The sequence below is a fragment of the Pituophis catenifer genome, unplaced genomic scaffold, assembly GCF_029215685.1.
Source record: "Pituophis catenifer annectens isolate HBS135680 unplaced genomic scaffold, rPitCat1.0.hap2 SCAF_4, whole genome shotgun sequence".
In the NCBI taxonomy this organism is placed as follows: Eukaryota; Metazoa; Chordata; class Lepidosauria; order Squamata; family Colubridae; genus Pituophis; species Pituophis catenifer.
This window is the reverse complement of record NW_027256884.1, coordinates 39,367,051-39,384,121: the sequence shown is the minus strand read 5'-3', so window position 1 is coordinate 39,384,121 and position 17,071 is coordinate 39,367,051. Positions and strand designations below refer to the sequence as shown.

General features: G+C 39.7%; 1 protein-coding gene across 1 annotated transcript in view; it reads left to right on the top strand.

Moving 5' to 3' along the window:
- Positions 1-17,071, top strand: part of OCA2 (OCA2 melanosomal transmembrane protein) — a 185,898-nt gene that overhangs the window by 115,864 nt on the left and 52,963 nt on the right. Inside the window, exon 18 of the mRNA XM_070943323.1 lies at positions 7,394-7,521. Within this exon, the coding sequence (XP_070799424.1) occupies positions 7,394-7,521 (128 nt within the window). The remainder of the gene's footprint in view (positions 1-7,393; positions 7,522-17,071) is intronic.

Here is a 17,071-nt window from a genome sequence, read left to right as displayed (position 1 = left end):
TTGGGTGATTTGCATCATTTGCACAATGATGTCATTAGGCAAATAATGCAGATTGCAGTGCACAGTCACCTACTCAAAGCCAGATTCTATGAATAGTGGACATCCTCCCCACAATTAGCGAAAATGAGTTTTTGCTTTACTGCAATTTCGGTTGTAGTTAGAGACTGCTTTTAGAAGCCAAAAATTACAGAGGGGAATCCAAGCTCAGGACCTAGGAATATGAAAGTGTGCTTCTTTTTATATGGTTTGCCCAGCCTTGAAATATACATTTAGTAGCACCTGCCATATTTAGTGCTACAGAATTAGTACTCCCTTTGTTTTTTAATGAAATGCAACTATTTGAATATCTGCTGATCAATAGGATATGTTAAATGTTTCGATTCTAAAGCATGGTTTATCAGGGCTAGCAACAATATTTTAAGTATAGAGGTATACTATACATTTGAATCTGGGAGAGGTTTTAAGTTGTTTTATTTTTAATTATTTTTGTTAGCAGCTTTGAATACTTTTTATCAGAAAAGCAAGATTGAAATACTTTACTTAACTAATTTTCAATAAATTTATGCTAAGATATTTGCATGTCTATCAGTAAATTCAGTCTTTGGAAGAGAATTACTTCTATCTTTGGAAAGGTACTAGATTATCACTATGTCTTAGGTTTTAAACTAAATATACTTTAAAATTCTACAAAGCTTGCAGTTCTTTTAACATTAAGGGCTACATCTCTGCAGCTGGTTACCATCTGACTTCTCTTATCAACATCCTAGTTTTAATTTGATTTAAAAGTCATTATCTTCCCCCAGAGAACTATGTTAGCTAGAACTTTTTTTGAGAAGAACAGGGACTTCTCACAAACCTGTAAATGTAAAGGATATTTAGGAGAAATTGGGGGAATTATATCTGTGAGGCTGAAACACAATGTTTGCATGTTGGAAATGAGTTTCTTTATGCATGTGGAGCCAAAATATTCTTTTTCTATTGATAGTGACAGCAGAGAGGGCAGTGTGATGAAAATATTAATTGTCTTTTCCTGATGCATATTTTAAAGATGAAATAGAACTTTAGCACAGGAATGGGAGAAAAAAAAGAATTTATTTTAGATTTGAGAACGCAATATCTAATTGCGTATTTTCAAATCAATACATGGATCAAAACTTAATCACTTTTGAAAACTGCAGGTCTTCAAATTTTGCTAAGCCCTTTGCCAATTAAAAAAAAACGTGTTAGGAAAAAGTCTACATCATAGGCATCTGGTATAAATCTCAGCAAGGGAAGAAGGATGAAATATGTGTTGTGGTATAATAAAATAAACACTGTCATTTATGTTGAAATTTTAAAGATGACATTGGTTTGTGTCATAAGACTAGGATGTATGTTTTATCATGTCTCCCATGAATGTTTATGCTCTGTACAAAATGTATATTTTCAATGAAATGCTAAAGAATATGCTAAAGAAACTATGAAATCAGCTGAAGAAATCAACTCTTGTAGTCTATGCTTTAAGTTTATCCCCTGAAAACTTTAAAATATATTACTTTATTCAGTCTACCATTTAATTTCTTTATAAAAAGATATTATTGCCAGGACATTCAGTAACATTAGGTTGAATTATTCAGATTAGTAGATTCTGGCTTTATTGTTATTTCTTCAGAAAGAGGTTGGCATATTTATTGATTTATTTACCTAAGAACTTTAAAAAAAGCTGGAGAAATTAAGCACTCTAATTGGAAAGAGCAACAATAGAGCCCCTTTGGCATACTCCCTGCCTTAAACTGAATGTATTATGCAGAGCACAGGGGATATTGTATCTTAATAAGCAAACAACTACAAATGGCAGGATTTGCACATGTAAGTGCTTTTTATTTTTCAGTTTTGTTGCTGCTTGGACAGCCATGCAGGTTAGTTAGATTTTGCAGTAATTTCCCACAGTTAAATGAATGAACATAATAGACTGATTGCAAAGTAGCCATGTGTGACCTTTTCCTGAAGCCCTGTCTAGCAATGATAAAATGTTTACATTACTCTTGGGTGTCTCGTGTGCTCAACTAGAAATTACTTCTGAAATTTCAAAATGAGGAATAGTGAGAGCTGTATTAGCTTGTCCTTATTATTGTCCTGCATTATTTGTAAGGTAAAATTGGGGTATATATTTAAAAATATATTGACGTACAGCTAAGTATCTTTGCTGTACGTCAATACATGCACAGCCATACCTCTGCCTGCCATTTTTTCCTTATTCATTACAGACAGAATACGATTGGTTTGCAAAGAGCAATATGCCTTAGCAAGAAAAAAGTACAGAATTGTTGCCGAACTTCTTCAATAATTGGCCTTTTGTTACCAACCACACTGATATCAGAAAGGCTACTTCTCTACCATGACATCCTAGCAAAAATTATGTGATTATATCATGATGTCCAATAAACTTATGAGTTGCATGAGTTGCATGAAGAAATTGTCAGGCTTCTGTCCTTTATCCTCCTTGCCCATACAAACAAATGGAAGTTATTAATCTGAAACCCGAAGAATATGTCTATTCAAAATATTTTAAGAAGAAGCTAATTATATTTATTCTGAACCTTTTTAAATTCATGGCAACTATGCTAGCATTAGATCAGATAATGAACCAAGTCAAGCTCAGCTTAAGTTAATTTCCAATTTTTCTTTGCAATAGATTTCCATTCCTTTACTATGATGTCAGTACCATTATGCTCAATGGTTGTTTGTTTTGGTTTTTTGGGAATTAGTCTTAACTCCTGGTGATTTCATGGACAGGTCCACATGGTTTCCTTGGCAATATTGCAGAAGTGATATACAAGTGCTTAATTTGCAATTTCCCAGGCTAGGACTGAGAGAAAGTCACCCAGCTGTCTTATATGCCCAAAAGATAACTCGAATTTGGGTCCTTCTGCTCTTAGTCCCGCACCTTAACCATACTGGTTTTCTCAGCGGGTGGTATTATTTGGCACATAATTTTGATCAGGATATTAGTTTCTGAGTAAGCTGTTTATTCCCCAACAAGACAGATGTGCAGCAGAGATTCTGTGCATCCTTATTTAATATGATTAAATCCTATTATACATAATAATGATAAACAAACAGGTAAAGATCTGGGCAATTAGTTGCTTCAGATGCTAACTCTTACTGTCCTTGTTTTCTATTTTTCATTAGTAAGGCTTTCCTTTATTTCTGGATAAATAGGCAAAAGAAAATTTGGAGTCTGGGAGGATTTCAGTTCAGGAGATTCAAAGAGATATGGGTGGGAGTTGGAAAGGGATAAATATTTAATTGGGAAGCAAATCTATATGTTATTTGAAATTTGTTATTCTTGAAAATCTTGCTTGAATTAGACTGCTGAGATTTGAATTCCGCCCTGAGCTTAGTATGAGAATGTTTTTTTCCCCCATATTTTGCCTTTCTAAAGCTACTTTAGTTCTTTCCCCCCATAGGGAAAAATAATATTTTAGAAGATTTTAGAGTGCAAAGTCTGCACAGGAAAACCTTGTGTTGCACTTTTCAATGATCTCATGGGTAAACATAGTTTGTTGTGTAGCAGTATAACCTTACAACCTGTTGACACCATAATGTTTCTTTTAACTGTGCCTGCAAGCAGAAGCAATTATATTTTACAGTGAAGGTCCTAATTACTGTAAGGACAATGTAGCAAAATTGGCAGTCACAAGAAAATGAAGTTAAGTATTATTGCATTTTGTTCTACACCTCATGTAAAAACTGATCCACTTTCCTTTACTAAATACGATGTTTTAAAATCACACTGATCATTCAGTTACAATAGTTCATTTAGTGACTGTTCAAAGTTACAACAGCACTGAAAAAAGTGACTTACGACCATTTTTCACACTTTGCAGCATCCCCACGGTCATGTGATCCAAATTCAGTTGCTTGGCAGCTGTTTCATATTTATGATAATTGCAGTGTCCCAGGGTCATGTGATCCCCTTTTGTGACCTCTGACAAGCAAAGTCAATGGGGAAGCCAGTTTCATTTAACTGTGTTATTAATTAAACAACTACAGTGATTCAAGAAAGGTCATAAAATGAGGCAAAACTCATTTAAACAAATGCCTCACTTAACAGCAGAAATGTTGGGCTCAATTATAGTCGTAACTTGAGGACTACCTGTATTTTACAGTTAAACCAGTGATGGGTTTCAAAATTTTTTACTACTGGTTCTGTGGGTGTGGCTTACTGGGCGTGGCAGGGGAAGGATACTGTAAAATCTTCATTCCCTCCCCATTCCAGGGGAGTGTTACTGCAAAATCCCCATTTCTTCCCAATCAGCTGGGACTCAGGAGGCAGAGAATAGATGGGGGCGGGGCCAGTCAGAATTTTTACTACCGGTTCTCCGAACTACTCAAAATTTCCGCTCCAGAACTGGTCAGAACCTGCTGAAACCCACCTTTGAGTTAAACCCTACATTTCTTCTAGATCACTTGATTGTTAAATCCAAGAATAAGCCTGGATATATAGAGCCACAGCCCACAGAATATTAAAAAAGTGTATCACTTTTTGTATAATGTTGTGTACTGAATAATGTTGTGATACTGAATGAACCTCAGCAATGTTTTGCTTTGGCAAAAAGCCCTGTCTCCTTTTAATAAGGATTAAAGGCAGAATCAGTACAAGCTTCTACAGAATATTTGATGAAGATTTCATGTATACAACTATCATAACTTTGAAGGGTTTATTTCAACTCCCTTCCCCAATATTTTGAACAGGGAAGGTTGACTTACATACTCTTTTTATTTTTGATCTATTACTGAAATCATTTTCAAACTTCATTCCAGAAAAGACATTTACATTTAAAAGGGCAATGCCATGGAAACTACACACAGAGTCCAACAGATAATTTATGGCATTATTTTTTTTTTTTAAAAAAGCTTTTTAAATAAAGGTGCTCAGTACCAAGTATTTTATTAGCAGTGTATCCTTGTTTAATATCCTGCAGAATTGATTCTGGCAGTGGCATCTATGAAAAGGAGAACTCCAAACTCAGCAATATGATGGGTGAAATATCATGTTTTACTTGTCCTTTTGGAACTTACGTGTGACTTTGATTCAAGTATAAAATGAGAAGAGGGGAGGGCTTGTGCGACAAAAGAAGCTAAATTCATATTTTCTTATTAAACATGCCAGAAAATAGAGTTAGATTACAAAGTCTTAGAAACTGGATAAACAGTTAACATTAATTGGTGAATTCATTAAGGCAAGATCTCTGTGAGCTGTTTGATCACCTTTTTAAAGATTCCTCAGCAGGTAGACTGATTCTTCACTTAAGGTTGGAATATCTACCTGGACTTTTGGAAAACTTTTCCTTTTACAGACACTGACTCTGATTCTGTTCCTTCAAAATGCAGCAATAGTCTTCACAGGTAGACTTAAAAACGAAGGACTGATGATCACTATAATTATCATTGTGTCCCTCCTGTGAAAAAGAGTTTAATCCAACTATGTATAAAACAGATCCTTTAGGCTGGGTTGTCTGCCTGGTGTGCATGCATTTGTGTGTAACTCTGTCTTATCCAACAAGAATTGGATATTCTTATGTAGTTGGGGTTTATTTTAGCTGTCGTGGTAAAGATAAATAATGTCTCCAAGGCAGTTTGTCCTTCGAGAAAACACTGCCAGACTTTAGGTCAGTAGGTACAGAAGATGTTATTGACCAAAAGAGTTGGATTTATCTATAGGTGGTGGTGATTATTCCAAATTTCTGGATTATCCCCTTTAGCAATTTTCTCAAAATTCTCATCTATGTAACATTTCAGTCACTACAATATATGGGCTGCACCTCCTTCTAGGACAACCTTCCACAACTTGCTACTTTGCAAATGAGTTCAACGCACATAATCTTCCAGCCAGCATATTATTTGTCATTGTTGAATGATGAAGTTGAAGTCCAATACATCTGGAAAAAAATGCCTATTTTCGACTTTTCTTTGGGTTCTGGGAATATTCTTAATTTTTATGACAATTATTGGACATTACTGTCCTATTGCAGTGGATTCCCTTTGAAAATATCTAAATTGTCCCTGCTAGTAACCATGTTATTTTTATTTATATTTGTTGTATGCCAAGTACATTATGACTCTGTGGAAAGTATCAATGATATTAATAGATTGCTATAAGCATGTATTGAATATTTTCATTTTAAAATGTTTATTTCATATTACAGATAACTATTTCAGTTTTAGTTGGGTTTTTAAACTCAGTCTTGATTGCATTCAAAGAGGAATGAATACACTAAGGAGGCTTAAAGGTTATCTTGAAAGACTGCAGCTATTGTTATATTCTTTTGTTTCTTTGCATCTGAATTTTATTCTTTTGTAGTATATTGTATGAATATTTTCTTTGAGAAATTCAGTTTTTAGTAGTCATTCACATATTTGAAGAAATATCCCATTAATATTTTCCCTATGGATAAATAAAGAATCTACAATGCCTTAACACAAACAAGAATAAAAAACATAGGAACCACTTTTATAACACGTAATATGTGTCCTTTGAATAAGTTCAGTATATACAAATTCCCAAGGTATAATATTCTGGTTGTAGAATTCCTCTTTTTCTAACTAACAACCGTAACTGAAGAACACAGAAATGGGCATGGTCCACAGAAACAAATCTTGCCAATAGCTGTGGAGAGATATTCTGTTATTCTGTTATTCAGCTCAATATGGAATCCATTTGGAAACATGATACCTTGCCCACTTTGAAAGAAATCTAGAAAAACTTAATTTCAGCATTAAATTTTACATTTTTTTCTAAATTCATATGGTAAAAATGGGAGTGAAATATAGATTGCTCTTCTCACGCAGGCTGATTAGTTTACAATTATTATGTAAGGTTAGTCTTGTAGTAAAGGCAGCTATATTATTGCACAACATCTGTGTTCTGATATTTATTTTGCACAGCTGGAATTATCAGCATGGACTAAATATTTCTGGGTCAAGACAATCATAGGCAAGCCTGATTTTTTAAAAGTATGGCCTTGTTTTGAATTTTCGGTGTTGGATTCACATCAGGAAGAAACCAGGCGTTGGGTTACAACGATGTGGTTTATAACCAGATTTCTTTTTTTTTAAAAAAAATAAATCCTGGATATTATCCTTTATAGGGCATGAAAGAAAGTAGAATTTGGAAATAAGGATATTAGAGAAGATCCATCTATTATATTAGTTGAGATATTAAAAGCACATAAGCTATACCCTGGGGGAAAATGAGTTGCAAGCTTAACCATGATTATGTGCTATTCAACAGTATAAATATGTTTTTAACATTCCTGTACCCAAAGGGTATGTGTACTGTAGATTTGCACATAGCTGGTTAAAATGGACTCAGTTATATTCATGCTAACTTTCTTCTCTTTTTATGTAGGATGGATTGCTATGTTGGGAGCTGTGTGGCTTCTTGTTCTAGCCAACATTCATGATTTTGAAATGATTCTGAACAGAGTGGAATGGGCAACCCTCCTTTTCTTTGCAGCATTATTTGTTTTAATGGAGGTAAGATGAAGACATTTTAAAGAGTGTTTAAAATCTTAGTGACAGCAAAGAAGAACCATTTCATTTTTACTTTCCTGAGTTGGTTTTCAATCAAGTGAAATATGGATTGCTCCATATTGCATATTGCAGAATGATTAATTTACAATTATGATGTGAAGTTAGTCTTGTAAAGGCAGTACTGCACAACTTCTGTGTTCTGATATTTATTCTGCAGCTGGAACTTTCAGGTATGGACTAAATATTTCTGGATCAAGACATATGAGTTAGGAACTCTTGGTATAAATATGCTCTGAATAAAAGAGCGTAAAGAACTGTTTCTTTGAAAATACAGAGAGATGAAATCTATCGTCTTCGTCCGATATGTTTCTTATATGGTGTAGCATAGAGGAAGGATCACTGTATGTATTACTTTTCCTCGGTTACATACATAAAAGGGTTAAGGCTGACATAACCAAGAACCCTTTGGGAATTTCCAATGGTAGTATGATGTCTTTTGAGATACTGTTGATGTAAATGCTTGCCTGTTGTTCGTGCTTTCTCTCTCATTTTGTCTGTTAAATATTTTGAGTTTAATAGAATTATAATTTTGCTATCTATACTGAGTGGCTTGTGTGCTTGATTTAATCAGGATATAGGAATTGAGTGCCTTGACTGTGTGCTGGGTGCAAATTAAATCGGACACTATCCATGTTAATATTTCAGGATTAGTTCTGATTTGGTTTGAGATTCTATAATAGTCAAGATATGTAACCTTTCATGAGGCCTCAGTATATTTCCAATGCAGCCTGTGCCCCCCCTGCAAAAGGTGTCATCAAATATGACTGAATGTGACAAAGGGGGAATATATGAACTATATGGGAAATAAATATCTTAATTATATTTAATTAAGGTAATAAAATTAATTTCATTGTTGCTCTCACCCCAACCACTTTTTTCTTTGGCCTTCTATGTTTTTGAGCACAGTCCCAGAATGCTACACCCAAAATATGTAGCCCTCAGCCTGAAGCAAAGTGATCTATCCCGTCACTCCAAAATTGTGTGAATTAAAAGAAGCAAAAGGAACTTTAGGAAATTATTCTCGAGTTACTTGTAATTATTACTGTTGGGTGAATGAGGACGCAGCAAGCCAGGCAGTGAGTGACAACAGCTCTTTATTGTAGGGTGAGAACCCAGCGACTGACCAGGGGAAACAGCTCCCTTTATATACCTTGCAGCTGTGGTGGTCAGCCAATCAGCTGACAGTCAGTTAATTCAAACTGCCCGCCCAAAATCTACATACATAACACTCCTCCCCTCCCAGAAGTCACTTGGGGTGGACATTAGCATACAAAGTCTCTCAGGTGACCAGAGCGTGTCTGCATCCTAGTTGACCTGCGCAGTTCAGTCAGAGGTGTGGCGTCGAGCAGGTTGGAGGAACTCCCTGTTTCTCCCTGCTCCACCAATGGAATCTCGGAGAATTCGTTGTGGGTGGCGACTTCTGCGGCTGGTCGATCTTCCGTGATGGGGCGGCGCTGGATCTCGGGGCTGACAGCTAAGTCCTCCGCTAGACTCGGGTTTGAGTTAGGTCAAGAGTTCTGTTGGTAGCTAGGGAGCGGTTCGTCGAATGTGTCTTCTGTGTCAGCGGCCCAATGCTTCCGTAACTGATCAATGTGTCGGCGCCAAATCTTCCCATCTCCCATGTCTACTCTATATGACTTGGGTCCGGTCACTTCCGTGATTGTCCCGGTTTCCCAGAGGGGTCCGTTCCCGTAATTCCTAACGAATACTGGCGTTCCTATTGTGAACTCCCTAAGTCTTTTCTCTGCCCCTCTGAAGTTGTCAAGGGAATAACTGGGGTGTAGCCTGTCTAGGACTCCTCGGAGCTTTCTCCCCATCAGAAATTCCACCAGGCTCCTGCCTGTGGCGGTGCATGGTGTGGCGTGTTGGGCCATTAGGAATTTATCTATCCTCTCCTGGCAGTCCCCGGGACCTAGGCGTGAGATGGCTTCCTTAGCCATTCTCACAAATCTCTCCACCAATCCATTGCTAGCCAGATGAAACGGGGCGGAGAGCACATATCTGATCCCCAACTCTGCGTGGCCATGAACTGGGGTCCGTTATCTGAGACTAAGGTGTCCAGTAGGCCATGGGTGGCGAACAACTGCCTTAGCTCCCTAATGACAGCGTTGGTGGTAGTGGTTTTCATGAGTCTGATCTCCAACCACTTCGAGAAAGCATCCACGATGACCATAAATACCTGCCCATGGAATGGGCCAGCGAAGTCTATGTGGATCCTGGACCAGAGACCCTGGGGCCATTCCCATTCCCTGACCAGTGCTGTGGGAGGGTCTGGCCTAGACTCCTGGCAGGGTTGGCACTTCCCCATCCACTCAGTGATGTCTTTATCCATTAGGAGCCACCATACGTAACTCCTAGCTAACCTCTTCATCCTCACAATCCTGGGGTGCCCCTCATGCAATAGCTTTAAAACTTTTTCCCTTAGGCACAAGGGAACAATAACCCGATTGCCCCACAAAAGACAACCCCCTTGCATTGTCAGCTCACCCTTTTTGTTCGCAAAGTGTTTGAATTCCCCGCCCTCAGTCTTTTCTGGCCACCCCCTCATGACCCAACTCGTGACTTTCCTAATCACGTGGTCTCTGATTGAGGCCCTTGCCACCTCTGCTGAAGTGATGGGCCCCGAGTCCAAGACATCAATCAGCAGGACTGGAACTCCGGGTGTGGGGTCCTCTATCCTGTCCGGTAATGGGCAACGGCTGAGGGCATCAGCGTTGCCCATGCTCACCCCTGGTCGATGTACCAGGCGATAGGAGTATGCTGCCAGGAAGATGGCCCAGCGTGTCATCCTGGGAGATAGGGCTGCCAGGGTGGGTCGGTCCCCTGCAATGAGACCCAGAAGGGGGCGATGGTCTGTGATGAGTTTGAAGTCTCTGCTGAACAGGTATTGGTGGAACTTCTTGACTCCTGAGACAGCTGTCAGGGCCTCTTTGTCAAGTTGACTGTAGTTCCGTTTAGCACTTGAAAGAGTCTGGGAGTAGTAGGCGATGGGTGCCTCTAGACGGTTCGGTAGTCTATGGCTCAGGACAGCCCCCATGCCGAAGGGGGACGCGTCACAGACTAGCACTAAGGGAAGCGTAGAATTGTACTGAATTAGGAAACTCTCGGCCGACAGGAGTTTCTTTACAGCAGCAAACGCGATAGCTTCAGCCTTCCCCCAAACCCATTTGGACTTTTTGGCCAACAGTCTGTGCAGGGGCTCCGCTATTGTTGCCTTGTCCCTTAGAAAAATTGCGTAAAAGTTCAATAGTCCCAGGAACGCTTGTAGTTCCGCCTTATCTTTGGGGGATGGAGCCTCTCAGATCGCCCTAATCTTGCTTTCGGTGGGATGTATGCTGGTTCTGTCTACCCGGTACCCCAAGAATTCCACGGAAGGGACTGCGATCATGCACTTGTTGTGTTTGACCCTGAGTCCTGCACTCCTGAACTTCCCTAGGACTTGTCTCAGTCTCTCCCCTAGCTGCAGTTCGTCTTCTGCAGTGACGAGCACGTCATCAAAATACGGGACCACCCTGGGGATACCCTGTAGCAGTCGCTCCATGATGCTCTGGAACAGTCCTGGAGCTATGCTGACTCCGAATTGGAGTCTGGTACACTTGAAGGCACCTCTATCCATTACTATAGTTTGTGCCTCTGCGGTAGCTCCATCTACTGGCAACTGCTGGTATGCCTGCACAAGATCGAGTTTAGCAAAGATCTTGCCTGGCCCTAGGGAATGCAGTAGATGATGTACGATAGGAACCGGGTAAGCGCTCTGCTGCAGGGCCTTGTTGATCGTACACTTATAGTCTGCGCAGATGCGCACGGACCCGTCCGGCTTAACGGGGGTCACAATTGGGGTATTCCACTGGGCATGATCGACTGGCACTAACACCCCCTGCTTTATCAATTTGTCCAATTCCACGTCGATCTTGGGCTTTAGGGCGAAGGGTACCCTCCTGGGTTTCAGCCGGATGGGGGCAATATTGGGGTTGAGTTTGAATGAGATAGAGGTCCCCACATACTTGCCGAGCCGCTCGTCGAACACGTCCTGGAACTCCTGCATCAGGTCGTCCTTCAGGGTGCTTCGCATGTTGCGGACTCTGGTGAATCCCATGCCCAGGGCTCTGAACCAGTCCATGCCCAGGAGGCTTGGGAGCTTTCCGCTGACCATGGTGAGGGGAAGCTTCTCTCGGAATTCCCCGTACTCCACCTGGAACTCATCGATTCCTTCCACGGGGATGCGGTTCCCTTGGTAATCACGCAGTCCCAGCCGCTGGTGCCGTAGTTGCCATCTCTGGATGTTGGGGACAGCCTTCTTTAGCTTGTCCCAGGACATGATGGTAATTGGGGATCCAGTGTTGATCTCCATTATGCACTCCTGCCTCTCGATGTCAACCGTCGTGCAGGTCTTCTCCCCAGGAGATTTGCAGGTCCGGCCGATTCGGATGGTGCAGGCCTTGAGATCCTCGGATTTTGCGCTCTTCCTGTAGCCATCCTTCAGATTGGTTCTCGTCCACTGTGCCATCTCTGATTGGCTAGCGTTGCTCCGTGGCTTGTAATGGGGGTTCTGCTTGGCTCTGCAGACTCTGGCGATGTGCCCCTTCTGCTCGCATTGCCAGCAAATGGCGTCTCGGAACATGCAGGTCTGGCATGGATGGGGTCCCCCACAACTTGCACAGGCATCTCGCTGGCCTCGCCGGTCCTGCCAGTACTGTTCGGTCTGGCAGACCTCCTCTTCCGACTCCTCCTTGCTCCCCATGTCAACGGTTTCCTGGTGAACTGGGGCTGACTTCTGTGCCGTTCTGCTCTGCATTGTCCCCTGTAGTCTCTCGGCTGCCTTGGATGAGGATTCGTGAGCCCTCGCCTCATCCAGTGCGATGTGTAGAGTGAGATTTGTCTTTGCGAGCAACCTCCTCTGCAAAAGAATATCTCTCACTCCGCAGATTAGTTGCTCTAGCAGCATCTCATTGAGGTCTCGGTACTCGCACTGGTTTGCGGCCTTGTGCAGGGCAGTGACGTACTCGCTGATCGATTCTCCCTCATGCTGCAGTCGTTGCTGGAAGTCGAACCATTGGACGTACTTCGATGGCGTTGGGGCATAGTGGTCCTTCAGCAGTGTCTGAAGCATCTGCCACGAGATGGTGTGGACCGAGTTCGGTTCTGACAGAGCCTCCGCCATATCGAACACCTTGGGTCCACAATGGCTCAGGAACAGGGCTTTCTTCTGTACGTCGGGTAGCCCCTGTAGGTTGCTGGCCACCAGGAAGCATTCGAAGCAGGATATATAGGATCCCCACTTCTCTTCTGTTGGGTTGAAAGGTGCTGGCGGCACGTAGGTAGACATTGTTGGTAGATTCTCCAAGTGCTCCGCTCGCTCGCCTGGCTGGATTCGGGTTTGCAGCTCTCTCGTCGGCTCGTGGCTTCAGCTCTTTCCGTGGCTTCTGGCCTCAAAATCCCACCTTCGTTGCCAATGTTAAAGTGGGTGAATGAGGACACAGCAAGCCAGGCAGTGAGTGACAACAGCTCTTTATTGTAGCGTAAGAACCCAGCGACTGACCAGGGGAAATAGCTCCCTTTATATACCTTGCACCTGTGGTGGTCAGCCAATCAGCTGACGGTCAGTTAATTCAAACTGCCCACCCAAAATCTACATACATAACAATTACTATCTACTCGTAGGACTGAAGAGGAAATCCTGATATATAGAGCATTGGGATCCTTAAGATTAAGATAAGATAAGATAAGATAAAATAACCTTTATTGTCATTTTTGACTGTGAGCACATAGCCCACATTAAAAAGGAAAATTTTAAGGACAGGACTTTACTCCTTGACAGAAGTGAAGATTGACTATTCATATTACAGAAAGTAATCTTATGCAAGGGAAAATCTGGTAAATCCAAGATCAGTGCAAAGATTTGTCTTTCAGCTATGTCCCAAATAGCAAGCTTTTTTACTTTGAGTTCAATGAATTAAGCAAATCTTCATCTGTATTTCTCTCGGGTGCCGTGTTTCCCATTTCAGTGTTTTATCTGTGTAATCAAAAGTAAATTCAGTGAGGCTTACGGAGAGGCAAATAAGATATAAAATTTAGGTAGGTTTAAGAATCTTAGAAAGAGAAAGAATGAATACTTTCATCCAGTTGTTATATCATCCAGCCTAGAAAATTCTTCTGCTGATGAATAGAGTAGGGTAACTATGGAAAAATACATTGTGTGACCTATGTTCTCCTATGAGATGAAATTAGTATAAGTCATGCCACAATGTTTTGATCATTGTAAAGAATAAGCACCGCTGTACTTTGTAAAACTCCTTAGATAATAAGTAGACAACCCCTTGACCCATTCTGTCATTCTTTGAGTCTAATGTGAACAGAATGAACATTAAATTTTAAGATGACCATATTTTCTTACCCCAATGCTGGACAGTATTATGATAATCTAAGAAGAGTATATATTATAAATAGAAAAATTGTAGTGGCAACTGAACTTCAATAATAAATCAATATTTACTTAGCTAAACAGATTGACCACGAGTGGGCTGAAAAGCAATGGGAATTAGAATGACTTCTGACTTCCTGACAGCTTCCCCATGGACTTTGCTTTCTGGCAGAGAGTACTACAGCCTGGATTTTTTAAATGCATTCTATTTTTATTTATTTATTTCATCAAGCATGTATTAGGTAACAGATACAAGCATAGACATAATTATGAATACAGGAAATGGATATGAATAAATGGGGACAGTAGGACAGGGATGGTAGGCACGTTGGTGTCCTTATGCACGCCCCTTACAGAACTCTTAGGAATGGGGTGAGGTCGACAGTAAACAGTCTAAAGTTAAAGTTTTGGGGTTTTGGGGAAGAAACCACAGAGTCAGGTAGTGCATTCCAGACATTGACCACTCTGTTGCTGAAGACATATTTTCTGCAATCGAGTTTGGAGTGGTTTACCTTAAGCTTGTATCTATTGTTTGCTTGTGTATTATTGTGATTGAGGCTGAAGTATTCTATAAATTCTATATAGAATATGAATTCTATAAATTAGCAGAATTTAGGTACCTCAATTCAAAAATTGCTGTGGTATAAATGCACTGTTTGGGCTAACCTGAGGGTACGAATGGACAAACAGATAATTACAATGTGAGTTTTCACAGTGTATGTATGTTATATATGGTAAATTGTACTTTTCCCAACTTGTTTTCATGCTAAATGGATTAAACTCCTGAACTGATAGGATTACAACATTCAGGGTAAAGGCACTTCAATGAAATGAATGAAGAAAGAAGTTACTATGTTAATTTGAAAGACACTCCAGATCTCTATAAACTCACAAAGTTAGCAGAATTGGAGTGCTGAAATTGTTTCTTTTAATTCAGGTGTGCTTATAGTAAAACAGGCGTAAATCTGGGTGTCATTTGTCCTCAGTTCAATCAAAAATCCTAGGAAAGGCAAACTTCTGAGTATAAGTAACAGAATAACTAGCAATAATTTTAGGATGCAGTAATGATTTTTAAACAGTGTCAAGTCAAAAATCCTACATACAAGAAAGAACTCCATATGCACATCCAACTAAGTTAATCAAGATAAATTTAACCATTCAGGTAGAGATACATCTCTACTTGAGGTGTTTTTTTACAGGTGGGATAACAGCATGAATAAATAAACTCAGAATGTAGCCCCCAATCACAGTTGAGTAAATCTTGCAGGTGTATTTGTCTTCAAGTCTAATTTTCTTCTGGAATTTTGAGTATGCCACACTCAACTTCTCTAACCAGCTGAGCTACACTAATGACTTTTAGCCAAATTGTTTCTCTGCAGAACTTATCATAGCTCCAACTGCTCTGTTGTTTTTATTGCCATGCCTCTCTGAGTATTCATCTCTTCCCATCACAGGGAAACATAGAAATAAACTTTAAAAGATTGGAACTACTACAGTAGAAGCAGAGGTTATTTTTAGATGATTCTTGTGTATAGCAATAGACAGATACAATTTAAATGCTTTTCCTTTTTACTTCTGCATGGATGCACACTTCTTTGCATATAGTACTTCCATCACATTTTGACCATTGCAAACTTGACAATGATTCTTGGTTTATTCTCTTCATATCTGAGCCCGAGAAATAGTTGAATTGGATCACATATTCTAAGAAACTCATTGTGGGCTTTATACTTGTCAATATACTTGTCTAGGTGGCAGTGTGCATTTATTAGTTTTTCATCTATGTTTGTTGCAATAAAATGGGGATGCTGTGGGCCAGCTCAGCCAAGGAAAGTTGGCTGGAGGGGACCAGGAGGTGCACCTTCTTGGCTGTAGCTCCAGCCTTCTGGAACATTCTTCCTTTGGAGCTCAGGATGGCTCTGACTTTGTTAGCCTTTCACAAGGTTCTAAAAACCTGACTATGTGCAAGAGCCTGGGATACTGAAGAATACTAAAGGCACTGAGCAACTTAGAGAAACTGGAAAAGGTCTCCATAGGTCACCTTGCAATGTACATTGCATAGTTATGATAGATCATCATATGTAAAATGAAGAAAGCCTATCTTTGAAATGCCAAGAATTAAATTGGAATACCTGCTATACCAAAAAATATTCTGCATTTGCTTGTGGCAGAAGAAAGGTCATCAATATTATTTTCATGAAGAAAATGGAGAAAGAGAAAAGACTGTGGACAAAGTTATTGTCTGCAGTTGTCAAGAGACACATCAAATGCTAACCCAAAGTAACTAAGCAGATTTTGGATACAGATCATTAATTTCTACCTAAGAGAAATTTGACCAAAGGCTTTGCAGACTTGCTAAATTTTGTCTATGGGATTACTTGAACTGGGTATGCTGCCTGAAATAAATTGGAATAAAGCAAGTACGAAAAATTCTCTCAAAAAGCATAGAAATTTGTAAAGGAATGTTTAATATTAGTTGGTAAATGACTTACAAAGTGCAGACCACTTGAAGAAATAATTTTTAATTCTATGGTATATTTTATTGCCATGAAACACTGTTTAAAGACTTGTATGTTTCTTTTAATTTTTTTCAAAAACTGGAGAGAATATAGTTCCTCTTGAATCAGGCCAAGGCAGGAAAGTTATAAGTAAAATATAGTTTAATTTTTCACAATACTTCAAGAAACAGATTTGATCAAGCAGAACTGTCTAAAATATCGTTTCAGAATTAGAACTGCATGCAGTTTTCTGTTAAAAATATTAAGAGTCCGAGCAGTAAAGCAATGTATTTGCTTCAGGGGATCTGATTTGTGAAAGTTGAAATTTAAATTTAAATAGGAATAAAATTTTGCATCACTATCTTTTGATTAAGGGTGATTTACAGAGTAGCATGTTCTAATATAATGTCAAGTCTACTAATCTGTATAATTTTTTGTAGCTGGGTTACATATTGTGAATGAATAGCTTGTATGGAGACAATATAAATTGGGATGGTAGTAATAAATGCTAAAAGGTGTTCTGGACTTTATTACTTCCTGGATTAAGCCATTTAAACGGTCTCATTTCTCATTT